We start from the raw sequence: 20,665 nt of genomic DNA, 5'->3' as shown, positions 1-20,665 counted from the left end.
TGGGGCAGCCCTGAAGAGGGCCATTGAAATGCAGGAGCCGGGTGGCGGCAACAGTGGACTTTATCACTACGCCTGGTGATGTGAGACTGGAGATGCTGGGCCTGGTGATGTGAGACTGAAGATGCTGGGCCTGGTGATGTGAGACTGAAGATGGCTTAAGAAAGGCTGGTTGGGTGGTGGAGCAGAGTTCATCTGAGTCGAGGAGTGTCTTCTTAAACAGACGCTAGCAAGCAATTCCTCTGTGTGAAAGAAGCGGAAGGGAGATTAGGGGCAACCACACCTGCTTGTATACGAAGCAGAGGGGCATGGTCCTGATCAGTAACAGGTGCATTGAGCAGAATTCTTTCAGAAAGTGACTATAGGCGCAGGAGCAGTCCAGTAGGCAAACAAGACTTGCTGAAACCAGCATGAGATAAAAACCTGGATGCCCAAAACAAAAGTGGCGGCTCTCACCTCAGCCTGGAAGCCATCAACCAAGATGGCAATCAGCAGGTTCAAGAGGATGAAGTTACCGGATGTGATGAGAGCCACGAAGTAGAGAGCTGCCAGAGGAGAGGTGGAGGCCATGCCGTTATATAGAACCAGATTCCAATCCTCCAGGGTCAGAATCTGAGAGAGCGAGAGAGAGAGAGAGAGAGAGAGAGAGAGAGAGAGAGAGAGAGAGAGAGAGAGAGAGAGAGATACAGGAGAATCGTATTTTAGCCATTACAGTACTGCTCTCCTGAGGTCTGTGTGCTTTAACCCTTTCACTGCCACGCTTATGTCAGGCTTTATACCGTCCTCTGCCAGCTCTATTTGTCTATGGAGATGTTCCCCTTCTTTGCAGGGCTATAACTTTTTAAATTGTATTGCTAAATTGACATTACTATGGCCCATTCAACATCAAGTATCTATCGTTTAGGATGTAGCAACGTTCTACTTTTTCATTCACACATTCATACTAAAATATGGTCTAAAGTATAAATATGTTTTTATCGTTTTCTGCAGCATTCCATAGAACGTGAGTTATAGCCACAAATACATATATTAGATCATCAAATGTAGTTTGATACCGATTGACGTCAGATAAAAATTTTCAATTGTACAAGGTCCTAAGCGTCATGCCTCATCATCTGCTGGTGACCGGAGGGGGGGGGGGGGGTTTATAAGTCCGTGGCCGACGTTAAATGATTCATGTAGTATGGGTGATATGTTGATCAGAGCAGATTATACGGATAATAATAATCAAACACGCTGAAACATACCGCAGCTTCCTCTGACCGTTGGGTGATCAGCGTGGAGCAGAAATATCGCTATTATGGGATGTTGTTATATGCGATCCATTTCCAGGTTGTATAATGCTATATACGTCCAAATCATGTTGTTTATCGAGTTATTGGCAACGGATCGCTATCCAGTGTGTCGAGCTGGAGTCCCGCTAGCGATAGCGAGTGGCCGGACGAAATATGGGTGAGCACCACTTCCGGCGCGTCACTTCCGGTTTTGGCGATTCGCCGATCGCCCAAGAGATGGCGGTCTTGAACCGTTGGAGAGTTGAGAGGAGATCAACAGCAAGTCTCAAGTCTCCATGGGTGAAATATGATTTTCATTACAGATTTTTGAAATATTGATCTCAAAGACGCTGTAAGACGTCATTGGCAGATTACGCATGGCGGAGAATGACGTGTAAGTCGTCCTTGGCGATTAAAGGGTTTTAATAAAAGCCAGCATTGAGCTACTTTAATTGCCATCATGCAGCAATACTTGGTAAGCCTGGTACACGTGGGAGTTTACTATTGGCTACTACGGGTGTGTGTGTGGGTGGGTGTACGAGTGTGCATCATGCATGTATATGTGTCCGTACATCTGTATGTATTAGTGTGTGTGTGTGTGTGTGTGCATGCGTGCGTGCGTGCGTGCGTGTGTGTGTGTGTGTGTGTGTGTGATCAGGAGCTGCTGAATAAGCATTTTAGCATTTAGTGCTGAGTGGAGCTGAAATGAACAGTGTTTTCCTTTCCTGTTTAGGAACGCAAATGCGCAGACACATGCGTGCCTGCCCTGCGTGCACACACACACACACACACCACACACACACACACACACACACACACACACACACACACACCACACATATCACCAAGAAAGCTCTATTTGGGAGGGAATGTGATTATGAAGGGAAGCAAGTTATTTACAAAAAAGTTGGATATGATTAGCATGTAGCCCACCAGCTGGGAACAGGGTGGAAGGAAATCCCAACCTGAGCATGACATAAGAGCAAAATGGCCGCCGTGGCCCAGAAGGTGGACGTCCTACCTGGAAGACGGTGACGATGGCCCAGAGCAGAGAGTCAAAGTTCTTGCGGTCGGGGATGGTGTCTCCATGATGGTGGGGGGCCACGGAGCGCGTCTCCAGGCTGAACTTACAGCCAAACAGGTGCATCCCCAGGATACTGCGGACAGCAGAGAGAAACACTGTTAAACAGGTGCATCCCCAGGATACTGCAGACAGCAGAGAGAAACACTGTTAAACAGGTGCATCCCCAGGATACTGCAGACAGCAGAGAGAAACACTGTTAAACAGGTGCATCCCCAGGATACTGCAGACAGCAGAGAGAAACACTGTTAAACAGGTGCATCCCCAGGATACTGCAGACAGCAGAGAGGAACACTGTTAAACAGGTGCATCCCCAGGATACTGCAGACAGCAGAGAGAAACACTGTTAAACAGGTGCATCCCCAGGATACTGCAGACAGCAGAGAGAAACACTGTTAAACAGGTGCATCCCCAGGATACTGCAGACAGCAGAGAGAAACACTGTTAAACAGGTGCATCCCCAGGATACTGCAGAGAGCAGAGAGAAACACTGTTAAACAGGTGCATCCCCAGGATACTGCAGACAGCAGAGGAACACTGTTAAACAGGTGCATCCCCAGGATACTGCAGAGAGCAGAGAGGAACACTGTTAAACAGGTGCATCCCCAGGATACTGCAGAGAGCAGAGAGGAACACTGTTAAACAGGTGCATCCCCAGGATACTGCAGACAGCAGAGAGGAACACTGTTAAACAGGTGCATCCCCAGGATACTGCAGACAGCAGAGGAACACTGTTAAACAGGTGCATCCCCAGGATACTGCAGACAGCAGAGAGGAACACTGTTAAACAGGTGCATCCCCAGGATACTGCAGACAGCAGAGAGAAACACTGTTAAACAGGTGCATCCCCAGGATACTGCAGACAGCAGAGAGAAACACTGTTAAACAGGTGCATCCCCAGGATACTGCAGACAGCAGAGAGAAACACTGTTAAACAGGTGCATCCCCAGGATACTGCAGACAGCAGAGAGAAACACTGTTAAACAGGTGCATCCCCAGGATACTGCGGACAGCAGAGAGAAACACTGTTAGTCAGCGCTGGGAGAGTAGAGCAGGTAGATCTCATGGATACACTGTTGAGCGTCTATATCAGGGGTGGCCAAACTACGGCAGCAAATTCAAAAAATGTACTGTATTGTACTTCTTAGTTTTAACACCAGGTGGTGCTACCATCTTCAACAAGGCAGCTTCTCCACAAAGAACAAAATTAATCAAAGAAAGAAATTGCCACGGATGACCACAAATGGAAGAACCAAAGAAACGCAAGATAGCAAGTGAGTGCAGAACAATCTAGTCAAGGTGGGAAAATGATTATTTCTTCATATAATTCAAGGGGAAGTGTGTCTGTTTGATTTGCAATGAAACCATAGCAGTGATGAAAGAGTATAATGTACGATGACACTTTGGAACCCAACATCAGACCAACACGTCCTACACTGGTGCTGAGCGGGAAGAGAAAGTTAAGCAAATGGCAGCTAGCCTGCTAGCTCAACAACTATTTTTCCTGTGCTAACAAAAGACAAGAATATGCTACAATAGCCAGCTACGAGGTAGCTCAACTCATAGCACAACATGGGAAACCTTTCTCAGACTTCATAAAACAGTGCCTCACTAAAGTTGCAGGAATAATGTGCCTGGAGAGGATGCACGAATTCAACAAGGTGAGCATGTCCAGAAACACAGCTGTGTGTCGAAGACTTGTCAGCTAACATAAAACAGTCACACATTTTTTTCACAAAAGTGTCACATAAAGCTAGTGCACTGTTAACCTCTTAAGCCCGAGCGATACGGTACCGGACCGACAATGACATCACGCCATGAATCCATCTCTACAGAATGTAGCATTTTTTTTTCAAATGTAGCCAAGACTAAAGACTAGGACTACTACTACTATGAACTATGAACTATGAATCACTAAAGACACCTTTAACTGCTGCTATGACCCACTGTCACCTCCATGGAACGTGCAATGTAACTCACTGTGCCTTGTTGTATTGTATATATATTTGTATCTATTTTTATCTATTTTTATCTACATGTATTTTATCTTATTTTCTAGCACTCGCTTGTAATTTTCTAGCACTCGCTTGTATTTAAATATGATTAAGTTAAGTACTGTGTGGTTTTTTGTGAAGGGTGGACTAGCAAAGTAAGATTTTCATTGTATGGCAAACTGTCGTTTTAACTGTGCATATGACAATAAACAATCTTGAATCTTGAATCTTGAACGGTACACATTCGAACCGTGTACCGAATAATACACACATGCCCTGAACCGTGGAGGTCGTACCGAACGTACGCATTCGGGGCATGTGTGTATTGTTCGGTTATATAACGTTACGTTAGTTACGAGCTAACTAACTTTAGCCGCAAGCAAACTAATGTTAGCCGCAAGCTAACCGTGGAAACGCTCACAGAGAAGTGACTCCACGACACCAGTTCGATTAGTGGGGAAGGGGGGTATATTGACGAGTTAATACTTTGACGAATGTTGCCTATATATTTCAGTCAGTTCGGTCTTTGTGTGCCAAACATTATTAAAGGTAAACCTTTTTTTTTACCAAATAAATGAGAAGCATGTTTAAATCAGCAATGCCTCCCCTCTTGCTGTACCAAAATCTCTCCTAGCTCTAACCATCACTGTCAAAATAATGTGCCTGATGTCAAATGGCCTCATTCTTTCAGTTTTTGCATGACTACGGCCTTGAGAATAACTGAACAGTTGGATTATTTTTAGGCTATATATCTTATGTTGATGTATGGTATTTTTAAATTTTTAAATTTATTTTTAATAAAAAACAACGTATACCGAACCGAACCGTAAACCGTAAAAACCTAAAACAGTGATACGAACCGAACCGTCGATTGAACCGTTCCACCCCTAGTAAAGACCCTAACCCTGTCAAAACAGCAGTCAAAGTGTATATTTTCAGCACGTTTCTGTTATTAGTGAAATATTAGTTATAGAAATATAGTTGTTGTACTGACAACTGCTGAAGGAAAGACAGGACAGCTAACTGAGAAACATTGCTTTAAAGTGAAACTTAGGGTAAGCTACTTTAATTCAGTTAGTTAAATCTTAAAGCTGAAACCCTTCAGGTACCAGCTGACTTGAGTAGGGGGTGTGTTTAAAACTGCCATTTTGTTTAGCTAAGTGAGCCATTAAGGCCCAGGTGCAGGTGTTAGACATCAGTAATTAGTGATAGAGATTTAAAGCTTTGCTGGGTAAGCGAACGAAGACGGACAAAGAGGAGTTTTCCTACTGGAGTTCTAAGTAGACCTTTAGCCTACCTATTACTCTACTCTGAAATATTTTCCTTTCCCTCCCACTCTGCTATTTCTCTACCTCTCTTCCTCCCCTACTTCAACTTTCTTCCTGCTACTCTGACACCACCAGGGCTTGACATTAACACCTGACCACCGGCCAAATGCTGGTAGAATTCGGCTGTGGCCGGTAACTCTGTCATTCTACCGGCCACAGTAGCCGGTGACTTTTTTTCTATGAAAAAAACCCATTGTAGTCTACAAAAGGCATCGGCAATAATTAAGTCAATCCAAGTGATACTACATAATACTACAACTCCCACAACAATTCAGAAAAGTGCATTACCGGCCAGATCCTGGTAGTGGTGCTGTCTTGAGAATGGAGTACTCCTTGTTTTCAGACCAGATGTAAAAAAATTTCATTCAGGCCTACTTTTTCTGTTAGCGTGAAGCTATGCCTTCATCAGATCGCATGGAATACCTTTTGCGACGCCGAATTCAGTATGCAGTAAAGGAATATAGCATCAGCCAATGGACATATAGCAACATAAAAGCTGCTTACAGGTCTCTCTTACAAGGCCAGCTTTTGGTAAATCCGATCATCAATCGATTCTTCTTCTACCGTCATATACTCAGAAAAATAGACAAATCAAACCGACGGTACGCTCCACTCAATGTTGGACTAAAGATGCTGAAACACTATTACAAGGGTGTCTCGACGCCACAGACTGGTCTGTTTTTAAATGTGAGGACCTTGACCAATACTGTGACGCTGTCATTGGATATATACATTTTTGTATTGACTTGTGCATTCCCCACAAGGTGCTTAAGCAATACTCAAACCAAAAACCATGGCTTAACTCTGATGTTAGACTCAAACTTACTGAACGAGCTACTGCTTTTAAATCTGGGGAGGCAACCAGTTATAAACTGGCTAGATACTCGCTGGAGCGGTCAATAAGAGCCGCAAAGCGCTCCTATGGAGAACGTATTGAAGGACATTTCTCTGGCAGTGACCCCCGTCGGATGTGGCAGGGACTGAACACTATCACTTCCTACAAGCCCAGGGGCCTCGCCTCCGCTGAAGGTGATCACTCGCTTCCCGGTAGACTGAATAACTTTTACTCCAGATTTGATGAAAGTAACACAGAGCGTCCTGTTTTTATTCCTTCCAACCCCAGTGACTTGTCTGGGCTGACTGTCACAGAACATGAGGTGCGCAAGGTCCTGTCCAGTACTAAGGCTAGGAAAGCCACTGGCCCGGGGGCATAAATATTAAAGGCAACCAACTTGTGTCTAGCCACGCCCAACTTGCGTCTAGCCACGCCCCCGCGGCGACGCGGCAGCAGCAGAGCGGAACGGCAGCTCTGCCGCGGAGCTCTGTCGCGGCAGCATTATGTAGCAGTAATTCCCCCTCTTTTAACATCGACAACTAGCTCAACTGGTAGCGCCGCCTTGCTGTGGATCCTGCGGTCTGTTGGTGACAAGTTTGATTCCCTTCAATTTTTTTATTTTTTTATTTTTTTAACGTGCATTCTTTCGCCGGTTAAGTTTAGGCATGTTAAGTTTAGGCATTGTTTCGGAGTTGGTTAAGGTTAGGGTTAAGGTTAGAAAAAGAAAGCAATACGCTTGGACCAGCACTCACAGATTTTGGTATATTTAATGGCAGCCTGAAACAAACATGTTTCGGAACGATTATGTTCCTTCCTCAGTGTTGATGGCTAGCCAAAGGAGCAGCTGTCGGAGCAGCGCCTGTCCCATTGGTTGTGCGAGGGCATTACCCTCTGCTACACGTTGGCTGGGCAGGATCCCCCTGGGGGCGTCAGGGCGCACTCCACTCGTGGGGTGGCTGCCTCTGCCGCTCTCCTGGGTGGGGCCTCGGTGGAGGACATCTGTGCTGCAGCTTCATGGTCCTCCCCGGGTCCCTTTGTAAGGTTTTACCTCATGGACATGACCGGGGGTTCTGTCTCTCAGGCGGTTCTGGGGTCTGTGGCCTTTCCTGCTTCCCGTCCTTGGTCGGGTAGCAGGAGTGTATGGGTATGGGCCACAGTGTGTTGAGTCACACGTGGTTCCGCCTGTACGGTGTGTTCAAGGGGTTCTGGTTCCCTCTTGTTCGCATTCAGGTGGAGTTGACTGCGCCCCCCCTTCATTAGGAAGGATGGGGTGACAGGGCTCCCCGCACCCCTTGATGTGGGCTTACGGGTCCTCAGGGGGTACATCTGTCGGGTCTCGCGTCCGCTCTTCCCCATATCTCATAAGGCTCAGAGCGGGACGCGATAAGCAAATACGATATATAACGATAGGTTATGTAGATAACCTAGTTATATTAGTATTGGCTGAGCGTCCCGCTCTGGTGGCCCTGAGTTCCCTCTTGAGGGATCTTTTCCTGGAACGGGATTTGGCGAGGAAGGGTGTTTGGTGACCAGAGTCATGGTTATATGGGCTACGCCTCCATAGGGGCGGGGCCCCATACAGGTGTGGGTGCATGTAGTTGTTCGTTGAGGATACAGTAGGTATCATAGGAGATAAGGGGTATCTCATAAGGCTCAGAGCGGGACGCTCAGCCAATACTAATATAACTAGGTTATCTCCATAACCTATCGTTAAGGTTAGAAGGGTTAAGTTTAGGCGCTGTTTCGGAGTTGGTTAAGGTTAGAGTTTGTCTCAGAGAATGGCAATAGAACGCAGCCTATTTCCGCGTTGCAGCTCTCTCGCGCTGCCGCGGTCACATGGGCGTAGTGGCCAATCAGAGAAATGCTAAACACAAGTTGGTTGCCTAAAATATTCACGCGGCCCGGACGACATTCCTCCCAGGGCCGCCAGACTCTGCTCTGAGCAGCTTGCCCCTGTGCTCACAGACCTTTTTAATATGTCACTGGAGCGCCGCCTTGTTCCAAGGAGCTTCAAGGAATCTACTATCATTCCGGTTCCCAAGAAATCACCTGTGACTTGTCTTAATGATTACAGACCTATTGCTCTAACCTCAGTTTTAATGAAATGTTTAGAGCGGCTAGTGCTGAATTATATAAAAGGTCAGATTCCTACCTGTCTTGATCCCTGGCAGTTCGCCTACAAGAAAAATAGATCAGTAGATGATGCTATTTCCTTAGCTCTTAATCCTGTGTATGAACACTTAGATAAGAAAAACTCCTATGTTAGAATGCTTTTTATCGATTATTGCTCTGCTTTTAATACGCTTATTCCATCTAATCTGATCCACAAACTTCAGCGTCTGGGTCTATGCGACGCTATCTGTGAATGGATTCTTAGCTTTTTAATTTTGAGACCTCAAAGAGTCAGGATTGGAAACAATATGTCTGATGAACTTGTTTTAAGTACTGGTTCTCCACAAGGCTGCATTCTAAGCCCTTTACTGTTCTCTCTCTGCACTCATGACTGTACTGCTTCCTATGATAACAATCTGATAGTAAAGTATGGTGATGATACCACGGTCATTGGGCGTATAAACTCAAACGACGAGTCATTTTACAGATCAGAGGTACAGAACCTAGTTAGGTGGAGTGAGACCAATAACCTCACCCTGAATGCTTCCAAAACAAAGGAGCTAAGTATCGATTTTAGACATAGCAAGGTATCCCATCTCTCCATTACCATAAATGGCTCAGAGGTGGAGATGGTGAGCAGTTTTAAATTTCTCTGAGTCACTATTTCAAATGACCTGAGCTGGCACTCCAATACCAGAACCATTGTTAAAAAGTCCCAGCTACGTCTTTTCTTTCTCAGGAAACTGAAAGAGTTCACAAATAACAGGGTGATTCTACACAACTTCTATCGCTGTGTGATCGAGAGCGTTCTTACCTCCTCCTGTACAATATGGTTTTGGTAACATCACAGACCAGGAGAAGAAATCTCTGAATAGAATTGTGCGTCTTGCACGCAAGACAATCGGGTCTAGCCTGCCAGCTCTAGAAGAGATCTATGGTGCCAGGCTGCTTTCCCGTGCCTCTGGCATTATCAACGACCCCTCTGGTCACCCAGCCGCAGGCCTCTTTGTCCCCCTCCCCTCGGGCAGACGTTACCGCTCTATCACATGCTCTACCTCTCGGTTTACAAAGAGCTTTTTCCCCAGTGCTGTGCGGAGCCTGAATGACTCCAAAGGCTAGTTTTGTATTTTATCCTATTTTGTTTCTGTGTTTTTATTAGTGTTATTAGTCAGGTTTGTGGAAGCGCTGTTTTAACTATGATATGCACTTTTAGGGGATGTTCAATATCAATTTTAGCATTTGTCCTTTTTATACTGTCTGTGTTTTTACATATTTTTCCTGTACTGTTTACACAGTGTTTGCTCATGTACACGTATTCCAATGTGGATTCGTCCATACATGGCAATAAAAATCTTTGACTTTGACTTTTTGACTTTGATATCGATCTACCAGATGGCGATCAATAACTGGGAAATCCTTTTTGGGATCCAACCGGCCACAGGTAAGAACGATTTCATGCTGATCAGGCCTTGTTAGCATAGCCAATGAATGAATGAAAACTTTATTTAACAGATTGCAGAATGGGTACAATACAGTACGGCTCAATACACACAATTGTTAAGGGGATGCAGACCAGAGAAAGACGTTTATCTTGTTTACATCAGGGTCCTCCATTTTCAATTTATAGTGACATTTATGACATACACAACATACATGACATCATGACATCATGACACATCAGTGTATGATGCTACAATAACGAATGCCGTTATTGGTAATCAATAATCAGAAACAACGTCCCCCGCCCCCCGCCCCCCCCCCCTTTCATGCATTCATGGTGGAACATGATACCGATCATATGCATTTTGATTTTAAACCTATTCATCATCACGCTATAAAATGGGAACGTATTGATGAAAAAATAATTTAGTGTGGTGATTTTTGGCTGGTGAAAATGCTGAGTGGCTAGTGACTTTGGAAAACCACTAGCCACAGTGGCTAGTGAGCCAAAAAGTTAATGTCAAGCCCTGGACACCACTATATGTGCCTCGTGTGGAGAGAACAGATAGTGGAGTTGAACGGTACACTGCCCCCCCCCCCCCTCCCTCCCAGTGAGCTGTGGTGTTCCACAAGGAAGCATACAAGGACCGTTACTGTTCTGAATTTATGCAAATTACATGTCATCAGCTTGTGACTGCAACTTGTTCCTGTTCGCGGACGACTCAGGCCTGTTGGTCTCTGACAGGGACAAATTTCAAAAGCCCTCCGCTCCGAACTCGGCAGAATCTGCACCTGGCTCGCTGATAACAAACTATCATTACACCTGGGTAAAACAGAGTCCATTCTCTTTGGATCAAATAACAAACTCAGCAAGGCCAACGGCTTCTCTGTTACAGTGGGTGACAATATTGTCACAAGGAAAGATGAAATTATCTACCTGGGTTCCATCTTAGAGGCAAATCTTTCCTGTGACAAAATGGCAACCAATGTAATAAAAAAAAGTCAACCAACGAACAAGATTCTTGTACCGGATTTCCTCTCTGGTAAACAAGAATACCATGAAGACTCAACAGGAGCACTCATTCAAGGGTACTATGACTATGCATGCACCTCATGGTACAAAAGCATCTCAAAGGCCCTAAAAACAAGACTACAAACATCACAAAACAAAATGATCAGACTACTGCTTGACCTTACTCCTAAAACCCACCTTACCCCTGCCCATTTTGGCAACCTAGGATGGCTTAGAGTAGAAGACAGAGTACAGCAACTTGCAATGGGCCTGGTCTACAAGATACACTACACCACTAAGATACCCATGTACATGTAGAAAAATACTTCCCAAAGGTCAGTGAATTCCACGACCACAACACCAGAGGGAGTTCCACTAATCATGCTCAACCCAGATTCGGCTGAATATCATGCAGTATCTGTCTTTAATCCATTCAAACTCACCATTGTTACACTCTATCGCCCCCAGGTCCGCTCAATCATTTCCCAGATGAGCTGGACATGCTTCTCAGCTCTTTACCCAAAGAAGGCACCCCTCCTTCTCCTTCTCTTTCAACCTGCCTGACTCATCTCAGTCAGACACAGTTGTCTCCCTCCTACAATCCTTTGACCTGACTCCCACTGTCATGCCTCCCACTCACAAAGCAGGCAACTCCTTGGATCTCATATTCTCCCGTGACTGGTTTAGTGCATTTCCTACTTCCTAACTTGCTAACGTTATGAGAGCTAACGTTGCTACCTACTAGATATTGGTTTAGTGCACTTCCTACTTCGTACTTCCAGTTTCTGCTAAACAAGTACAAGTGCATTGGTTTAGTGCATTTCCTACTTCCTAACTGGCTAACGTTATGAGAGCTGAGAGTTTTTTTTTTCTTTTTCTGTCTGACCATTCCTTCATATCCTTCTCACTAACTCTCATGCTTAACCCCAAACCATCCACTCCAACTCAAACCGTCTCAGTCAGACGCAACCTGTGCTCCCTATCCCCCTCCACCCTCTCCTCTGACATACTATCCGCTCTACCTCTGAGTGACACATTCTCTGCTCTCCCCCCAGAGAAGGCACCCTCCTCTCAGCCATCTCAACCTCCTTCGACAAGCTCTGTCCCCTCGCTGAGAAACCTGTCTGCCGTTCCCCACCCAGTCCATGGCTGACGGATGCAGTGAGAGAACAAAGACAGGTCCTGAGAGCAGCCAAGAGGAAGTATAGAAAGTCACGCCTCACTGCTGACATCGCCACATATCACAACCTCTTGTTAGCCTTCTCCAAAACCATTACTACTGTCAAAGCTTCTTCTTTCACCATAGGATCGAGGCCTCTGTCAAGAACCTTCGCAAACGGCATGCTACCATGTCCTCCCTCCTCACTCCCCCCCCAACCCCACCCCCCTCATCTCTCTCTGCCGAAGACTTTGCGATCTTCTTTGAAGAAAAATTGGAGAACATCTGCACCGCCTTCTCCCAACCCCCACCCATTCAAAATACTGAATGGAGAACCTCATCATTCACTCTGTCATCTTTATCTCCCATTACAGATGCAGAGACCCTCATACTGGATAGTTGAACCGTCCCACTACATGCCAGCTGGACCAGTTACCCTCCCCACTCCTCCAGACCATAGCACCAGACATTCTCCCATTCCTAACTGCAACCATCAACTCCTCCCTCAACTCGGGGGTGGTCCCCACCTTCCTAAAACAAGCCAACGTCACACCACTCGTAAAAAAAAAAACCATGAACCCCACCGTCATAGACAACTATTGTCCTGTCTCTCTTCTCTCCTTCTTGTCTAAAATACTTGAACGTGCTGTATCCAACCAACTTACTGATTATCTCTTACAGAATTACCTCCTAGACCCTAATCAGTCAGGCTTCAGGACTGGTTACTCCACAGACACGGCCCTCATTACGGTTACAGAGGCACTTCACTTAGCAAAAGCGAAAGGCCTCTCCTGATTCTCCTAGACCCGTCTGGAGCCTTCGACACAAGTCAACCACCAGATCCTCCTCGTGTCCCTCGCAGGAATGGGAGTGGCTGGCTCTGCGCTGACATGGCTGACATCATACCTCAAGGACCACTCCTACCAACTGTCATGGAGAGGGACCCTGTCGGCCCCCTGCAGACGGGTGTCCCCCAGGGCTCGGTCCTTGGACCCTTTCTCTTCTCCTTCTACACTAAATCTCTGGGTAACATTTAGGGATGTTCGATATTGGCGTTTTTACCGATACCGATATACCAATATTGTCCAACTCTTCCTCTCCTTTCCTCCCTCAGATATCCACGTCTCTGAGCGGATTTCGGCCTGTCTGTCCGACATCTCCGCCTGGATGACGACCAACCACCTCAAACTGAACCTAAGTAAAACAGAATTGCTTCACCTGCTGGCTAAATCCTCCCCCCTGACCGACCTTTCCATCACAGTCGAGAATGCAGCTGTGATCGCGTCCCTGACCGCCAAGAACCTTGCTGTTGTCCTCGACAACCAGTTGAACTTCTCCGCTCACATCGCAGCGACAACCAAAACCTGCAGATTCCTCCTGAGCAATGTCAGAAGGATCCGCCCCTTCCTGACAAAATAAGCCACCCAACTCCTCGTCCAATCAACAGTCATCTCCCGCTTGCTGGCCTTCCGACCACTGCCACCAAGCCTCTTCAACTCATTCAGAACGCAGCCGCCCGCCTGATCTCAAACCTACTGAAGTCAGCCCATGTCACCCCACTTCTTAGGGACCTGCACTGGCTCCCCATTGCCGCACGATTCCGCTTCAAGGCCCTCGACCTGGCCTATCGTGCGGCAAAGGGAACGGCTCCCGCCTACCTCCGGTCAATGGTCTCTAACTACACACCCTCAAGACCCCTACGCTCTGCATCTTCTGGCCGCCTCAGACCTACTCCTATCCGGGCTCAGGGAGGGTCATCAAAGAGATGCTGCCTATTCTCAGTCCTTGACCCACAATGGTGGAACGAACTTCCCACCACAGTTAGGACAGCCGAAACCCGTCCAATCTTTCGCCGTCGATTAAAGACACACTTCTTCAACCAATATCTGAAATAAAAAAAATTTAAAGATAACCTAACTAACCTTACTGTCATGTCCTAATATACTAACCTACACTGTAGCACTCAACACTTTGATGAACATTGTTACTCAGCTTATAGAGTTGTGCCCTTCCTGATGACTTGTCGTACAGAACTTGTAAGTCGCTTTGGATAAAAGTGTCAGCTAAATGGCAAAATGTAAATGTAAATGTGGTCGGAAAAAGGCGAGTATTGACGCGAGGAAATGACGCTGCCATTTTGTTTGTAGTCCTATGTGGAGAGGAGATCCAGGACTTTTGATTGGCTTTTGAATAAAAAAAAACTACACTTCCTGGCTCACGCCAGCCCCTGTCAATCATCTGACTTCTAGATTTACTTTTTTATTTCTCTTATTCTTCGGGATAATATCCCACAAACCTGAACGTTATTGCCATAAAACAGAACGCAGTTCGTTTCTCTACCTTTCTGTGAAAGTCTAGCAAAAAATTGCAATCTTTGCAATCTGATGAAAAACGGCGGATAAATTTACATTATAAAAAAGTAACTATACTTACAGTAGATTTCATTCACGGTTTGTGAATCACGCCTGGTGATACTCTTGTGTTCGGTTGGTTCTGTCTATCACACCTGTGTCCTGTTTGTAATTACCCTCTGTGTCTATCAGTGTCTTGTCAATTAGTCTGTGTATATTAGTGTTGTCTGTCCTGCCCTCCTGTGCGCGATCATTGCTATATGTTACCTTTGTATGTCAGTCGTGTTTTTGTCTTGTGAAGTAAACTGTTCATCACCACGTCGACTTCTGTCTCATTATACTCTGCCACCTGGGTTCATCACCATGCCGAAGAAGCATACTAATCGTAACACCCAACGGTACCTTTTTTCTGTACTTTAGTCTCTAAAATCTACCTACCTCAGTTGTAAAAAAAAAATCCAAACTTAATATTTAATATATAAATAAAAATAATGTATTATTATTACTTTATTATTATTTACATCTTACTGATGTAAAGCAGTTTGAACTGCAATCCCCTGTATGAAAGGTGCTATACAAATAAAGTTATTATTATTATTTATTTAGAACAACATATATATATATATATATATATATATATATATATATATATATATATATATATATATATATACAGTCACACACATATCTTTAAATAAATGTCATGTTTATTTAAAAAAATATGTTTTACAAATTAACTAAAAAAGGTACACATCTATATATTTAAATATACAAAATAAATAAAGGTATTGTATTTCACAAAATAACAAGTATAAAACAAGGGTAAACAAACCACTCTAGCAGCAATTCTGCTGATAAAAAAATACACATCTATATATTTAAATAACAAATAAAGGAAAGTATTTTACAACTGATTAAACAAACAAACAATCGATCAGCAATGAACTACTCTGCTGCTGATTCTAGCAGTTATTTTTCAGAAAGATTAACATGTTCACTCTCTCTGGTAAGAGCCAAGCTCTGCGGTGTGTTTTGGTCTGGCTTGTTTACCGACGTTACATACTCTTCTGTCCTGAGTTGTGCCGGCTTGCACTGTAGCCCTAGGGAACTAACGTTATGTCCGACGATTAGCTAACGTTAGCTTAATAATGTTAAATGGGTTACAAATTATGTGGAACTATGGAAGGAGTAAGCCGACCGCTAAAAAGAAAACCCACCGCGGCAGCGAGAGCACATAACAAAAGAACGTTTCGAGAGGAGTGGACGTTTGGAGACAGTGGTGTTTCAAGAGACTGGCTACAGTAATATGATGCTGGGCTGTAGTGATGAGTTGTTGCGTGTGTGCATGTGGCGCAAGTATGTCAAAAAGAAAAAGAGAAACAACACATTTGTTATCTGTAGTAAATAAACAAAGCTGGAATCCAGCTTGTCCAGCGTTGTGGAATGGCGGTAGGTACAGGCCAAGGATGTGGCTGGGAGTGTCTAGCCAAACCATGCACACAGGCGACAATGGAGTGATGGTCGTTGAGACTGCGGGATGGAGCAGCGCATCGCTTCGGCAGCTTCCATTGTGACTGAGCAGCCCCACACTGCTCACCCCTGAGATGAGGAAGGATCTAGAAAAGGTGGTCCAAACATTGTCTGCTCTTCTATCTCCGGGCGGTATACCGCAACCGTCGGAGCATCCCCTTTTGCGGTCGAAAAACTAAAATATTAAGAAATAAGCATTTATGCATTGCTTTGTGGAAGGGGGTCCCTGAAGGCACTCGCCGCATCCATGGAGTAGGCTTCGCTGTGAAGTCCCAACTGCTGCAACGCATCCCAGAGTCCCCCATCGGTGTCAGCGAACGCCTAATAACATGGCGCATCCCCCTTGCAAAGGGACGCTTCGCCACTCTCCTTAGTGCTTATGCACCAACTTTAGATGTTGAGTTCAACATCAAAGAGGATTTCTACCGAGCTCTCGACTCAATATTACAGAAAACTCCAGCTACGGACAAGCTCATATTAATGGGAGACTTCAATGCTAGAGAGGGCACGGAGCACCTGGTATGGGACAGAGTTATTGGCCGACATGGAGTAGGGAAGATAAATGACAACGGGCTTCGGCTCCTCTCCCTCTGTGCAGAACACCATCTGGTCATAACCAACACCATCTTCCAGATGAAGAACAGGTTCAAAACCACCTGGCAGCACCCCCGCTCTAAACACTGGCATCTCCTGGACTATGTGATTGTACGCCAAAAGGACCGACAGGACGTCCTTACCACCCGAGTCATGCGTGGAGCGGAGTGCTGGGCTGATCACCTCATGGTCAGATCCAAACTCCTCATGAGTATTCAACCCCGTGGACCGAGGGTAGCACCTAATAAAAAAACTCAATTCTGCAGCACTGAACACCCCCACCTCAAAAAACCACCTCCGACAGCTCCTTGCTGAAAACCTCAATAAGATCCCGGAGGAATCAGCTGACTGGCCAGCTCTGCGCCAGGCTATCCACAGCGCAGCCTCTGAGGCACTTGGCCAGACGAGGAAACGACACCAGGACTGGTTTGATTGTAACTCAGCCAAGATACAGTCCCTACTAAAAACCAAGCATGAAGCCCACAAAGCTCTCCTGTCCTGCCCTGTTTCTCCCACCCTGAAAGCTGCCTTTGCTGCAGCAAGAACAGCAACCCAGCGAGCCCTCCGGACTATGGAGGATGCCTGGTCGATACAGAAGGTGAAGGAGATCCAAAGCCTGGCAGACTGCCACAACACCCAGGGCTTTTACGATGCCATCAAAGCACTGCATGGCCCCAGGAAGCGGGCGATTGCTCCAGTTCGATCAGTCGACGGTTCTAAACTCTTTAAGGACCGACATGAGATCCTCACCCGCTGGGCAAACCACTTTGAGTCTCTACTCAATCACACCAACCCCACTGACCCACATATCCTGGATAATCTCCCAGACATGCCACCAGTCACGCACCTGGACACCCCACCACACTTCTCTGAGACCCGTCAAGCCATTGCGGATCTAAAGAACAATAAAAGCCCTGGACCCGATGGCATCCCAGCAGAGGTTTTCAAACACAGAGGGTACCTCCTCACGTGCCGTCTGCACCTCCTGATCTGCAACATCTGGGAACATGAGACCCTCCCACAGGACTGGAAGGATGCAAACATTGTGGTCATCTACAAGCAGAAAGGGGACAGAACAGTCTGTGGAAACAGCCGTGGAATCTCTCTTCTCTCCATCGCAGGTAAAGTGCTGGCGAAGATCATGCTGAACAGGCTGGTGGAAAACATCTCTGAAGCTGCGCTTCCGGAAACTCAATGTGGCTTTCGGAAGACCAGATCCACCACCGACATGGTCTTTGTCCTGAGGCAGCTGCTAGAGAAGAGCAGAGAGCATCACAAGGATCTTTACATAGCCTTCATAGACCTAAGCAAAGCCTTCGACACCATCAGCCGTGAGCTGCTCTGGAAACACCTCAACAAACTTGGGGTACCACCCAAGTTTCTCTCCATCCTTCAGCAGCTGCATGACGGGATGCAAGCCGGAGTCCAGACGGGTGAACTCCAGTCAGAATCCTTTAAGGTTAATGTTGGGGTGAAGCAGGGCTGTGTCTTGGCTCCGGTGCTCTTTAATCTCCTCCTCTCTGCCGTCACCTGCCTCTTCCGCCGAGCCCTGGGACATGAAGACGGTGTCCATGTGGAATACCGCCTTGATGGTAGTCTCTTCAACATCCGCCGGCTCCAGGCACACACAAAGACAAAATCCTGCCAAGTATGTGAGCTACAGTACGCTGATGACTGTGCCATCGTAGCTCACAGTCCAGAGTCTATGCAGCATGCTCTTGACACCATATCCAGCCTGTACCAATCCTTCGGTCTCCAGGTCAACATACAAAAAACCGAAGTTATGTCCCAACTCACTTCCTGAACCTCTACACCTCCCAGTTTTCACATAAACGGTGTTCCACTGAAAACAGTGGATAATTTCACCTACCTCGGCTCCACTCTGTCCTCATGCTGCTCCCTTGACGCGGAGATACACACACGTATCAATAAAGCGGCATCATCCTTTGGACGCCTACGCAGCAGGGTTTTTGAAAACCGAAACCTGAAGATCAGCACCAAGGTTGCCGTTTACAACGCAGTATGTCTCTCCACTCTGCTCTATGGAGCAGAATCCTGGACCCCATACCGCCGGCACATCACCAACCTGGACGCTTTCCACATCCGTTGCCTCCAAAGGATCCTCGGCCTGACCTGGGAAGATCGAGTCCCCCACACAGACATCCTCAACAACACCAACTCAATCTGTATGGCCGCAGGTGTGGCCAAAAACATATTTGTTGGATAGGGCACACCATACGTATGCCTGACCACCGCCTGCCCCGCCAAGTCCTCTATGGCCAACTGAGAGGAGCAAAGCCGGCTGCTGGAGGCCAAAATAGACGCTTTAAGGACTACACCAGGGACCTCCTAAAGTGTGCAAACATCACGCAGCTTGAAACTCTGGCACTCGACAGATCAGCCTGGCAAGTTACTTGTGCCACTGCAGTTTCCCAAATACACCAAACGAACCAAGACCGAAGATCTGAGAGGCGCACCCAACGACACCAGCGGGCGGCTGGCATCCCCCAGGTATCTGGCCTCCCTTGCATCATCTGTGGACGTGTGTGCGGCTCGGGGATCGGACTCGACGCCCACGAGAAGTGGCACCGGCGGCAGCGTCGCTGACCCCCCCCCCCCCCCCCCCCCCTCACCACATCCCTGGAGCAAGCGTCATCATCGAACACGATGGACAGCTAAGAGAGTGTGTGTGTGTGTGTGTGTGTGTGTGTGTGTGTGTGTGTGTGTGTGTGTGTGTGTGTGTGTGTGTGTGTGTGTGTGTGTGTGTGTGTGTGTGTGTGTGTGTGTGTGTGTGTGTGTGTGTGTGTGTGTGTGTGTGTGTGTACCTGAATGTGAAGATTAAGAACATCAGCAGCATGCAGAAGGTGGGCACGAAGTCCATGGTCTTCATCAGCACCACCAGCTGTCTCCTCAGATTCGGCAGGAACCGTACTAGCTTTAGAACCCGCAGCAGACGGAACGTACGCAGAACCGACAGCCCACCGTCCGTCTGGCTGATGATCTCCCACACACTGGACACAAACACAATAATAATAATAATAATAATAATAATAATGGATTGGATTTATATAGCGCTCTTCTCTGACTCAGAGCGCTTCACAGAGTCCATTATTCGTTCATACACAGTCATACAGACACACAGGATACAGTACACAGAACCTCTCTGTCCTCAGTGTTCCTCAAACAATTCCACAATTATCTATTTCACTGCAGGTTTGGGACAAGATACGAATCCAATCCAATCCAACTTTATTTATATAGCACGTTTAAAAACAACAAGGTTGACGTGCTTCACAATCAATCAATAATATAGTAGAAAAAAACACACATAAACACAATACAATGCACACATAACTACAAACTAATTACTGTACAGCAGCAGACTGTAATTTTTTTAAATGCTAGGGAGAACAAATGTGTTTTAAGATGGGACTTGTGTTGGGGCCAGCCTAATGTGGGGGGGAACTCGTTCCAGAGTTTGGGGGCTGCAACCGCAAACGCCCCTGTTCTTTAGCCTGGATTTGGGGACAACAAGGAGGGACTGGTCAGTAGACCTCAGAGACCATAATGGGGTGTAGGGGTGCAGGATCTCAGTGAGATAGGGATGGGCCAGACCGTGGCAGCCAATGAAGGGAGGCGAGGACAGGAGTGATGTGCCAGTCTTTTTTCTCCTCTTCATAAGAGTTTGAGGTTTTTCTTTGTTATAACAGGTAAAAACAGCAATACAATGTCAAACATTTTCTTTTTGTTGTTTTATAATTCCATTAATGCAACAAACTGTGTGCTATAAGTATAAAGTATAATAAATCGCAAATTACTTTGGGTATGCAATCGTCAGGCGTTTTATGCTAAATGTGGGGTATGCTTGGGGATAACTAAAACCTTATACACTGTTATCTTCATTTATCTTTTTTAATATATTTTATTTTACATTTTTCAGAACATTGTACAAACATGA

The 20,665-nt window shown here is 46.1% G+C and overlaps 1 protein-coding gene across 1 annotated transcript in view; it reads right to left on the bottom strand.

Moving 5' to 3' along the window:
* Nucleotides 1-20,665, bottom strand: part of cacna1ha (calcium channel, voltage-dependent, T type, alpha 1H subunit a) — a gene marked incomplete at its 3' end in the record, with an annotated part of 143,189 nt that overhangs the window by 77,071 nt on the left and 45,453 nt on the right. Inside the window, exons 12-14 of the mRNA XM_084329211.1 lie at nt 19,533-19,718; nt 2,293-2,428; nt 454-609 (exon numbers count right to left, since the gene is read on the bottom strand). Of these exons, the coding sequence (XP_084185337.1) occupies nt 454-609; nt 2,293-2,428; nt 19,533-19,718 (478 nt within the window). The remainder of the gene's footprint in view (nt 1-453; nt 610-2,292; nt 2,429-19,532; nt 19,719-20,665) is intronic.

Source organism: Notolepis coatsorum, assembly GCF_963971535.1.
Source record: "Notolepis coatsorum genome assembly, chromosome: 14".
Classification (NCBI taxonomy): Eukaryota; Metazoa; Chordata; class Actinopteri; order Aulopiformes; family Paralepididae; genus Notolepis; species Notolepis coatsorum.
Note: the sequence above shows the minus strand (reverse complement) of the source record. Positions and strands in the feature narration are given on the sequence as shown.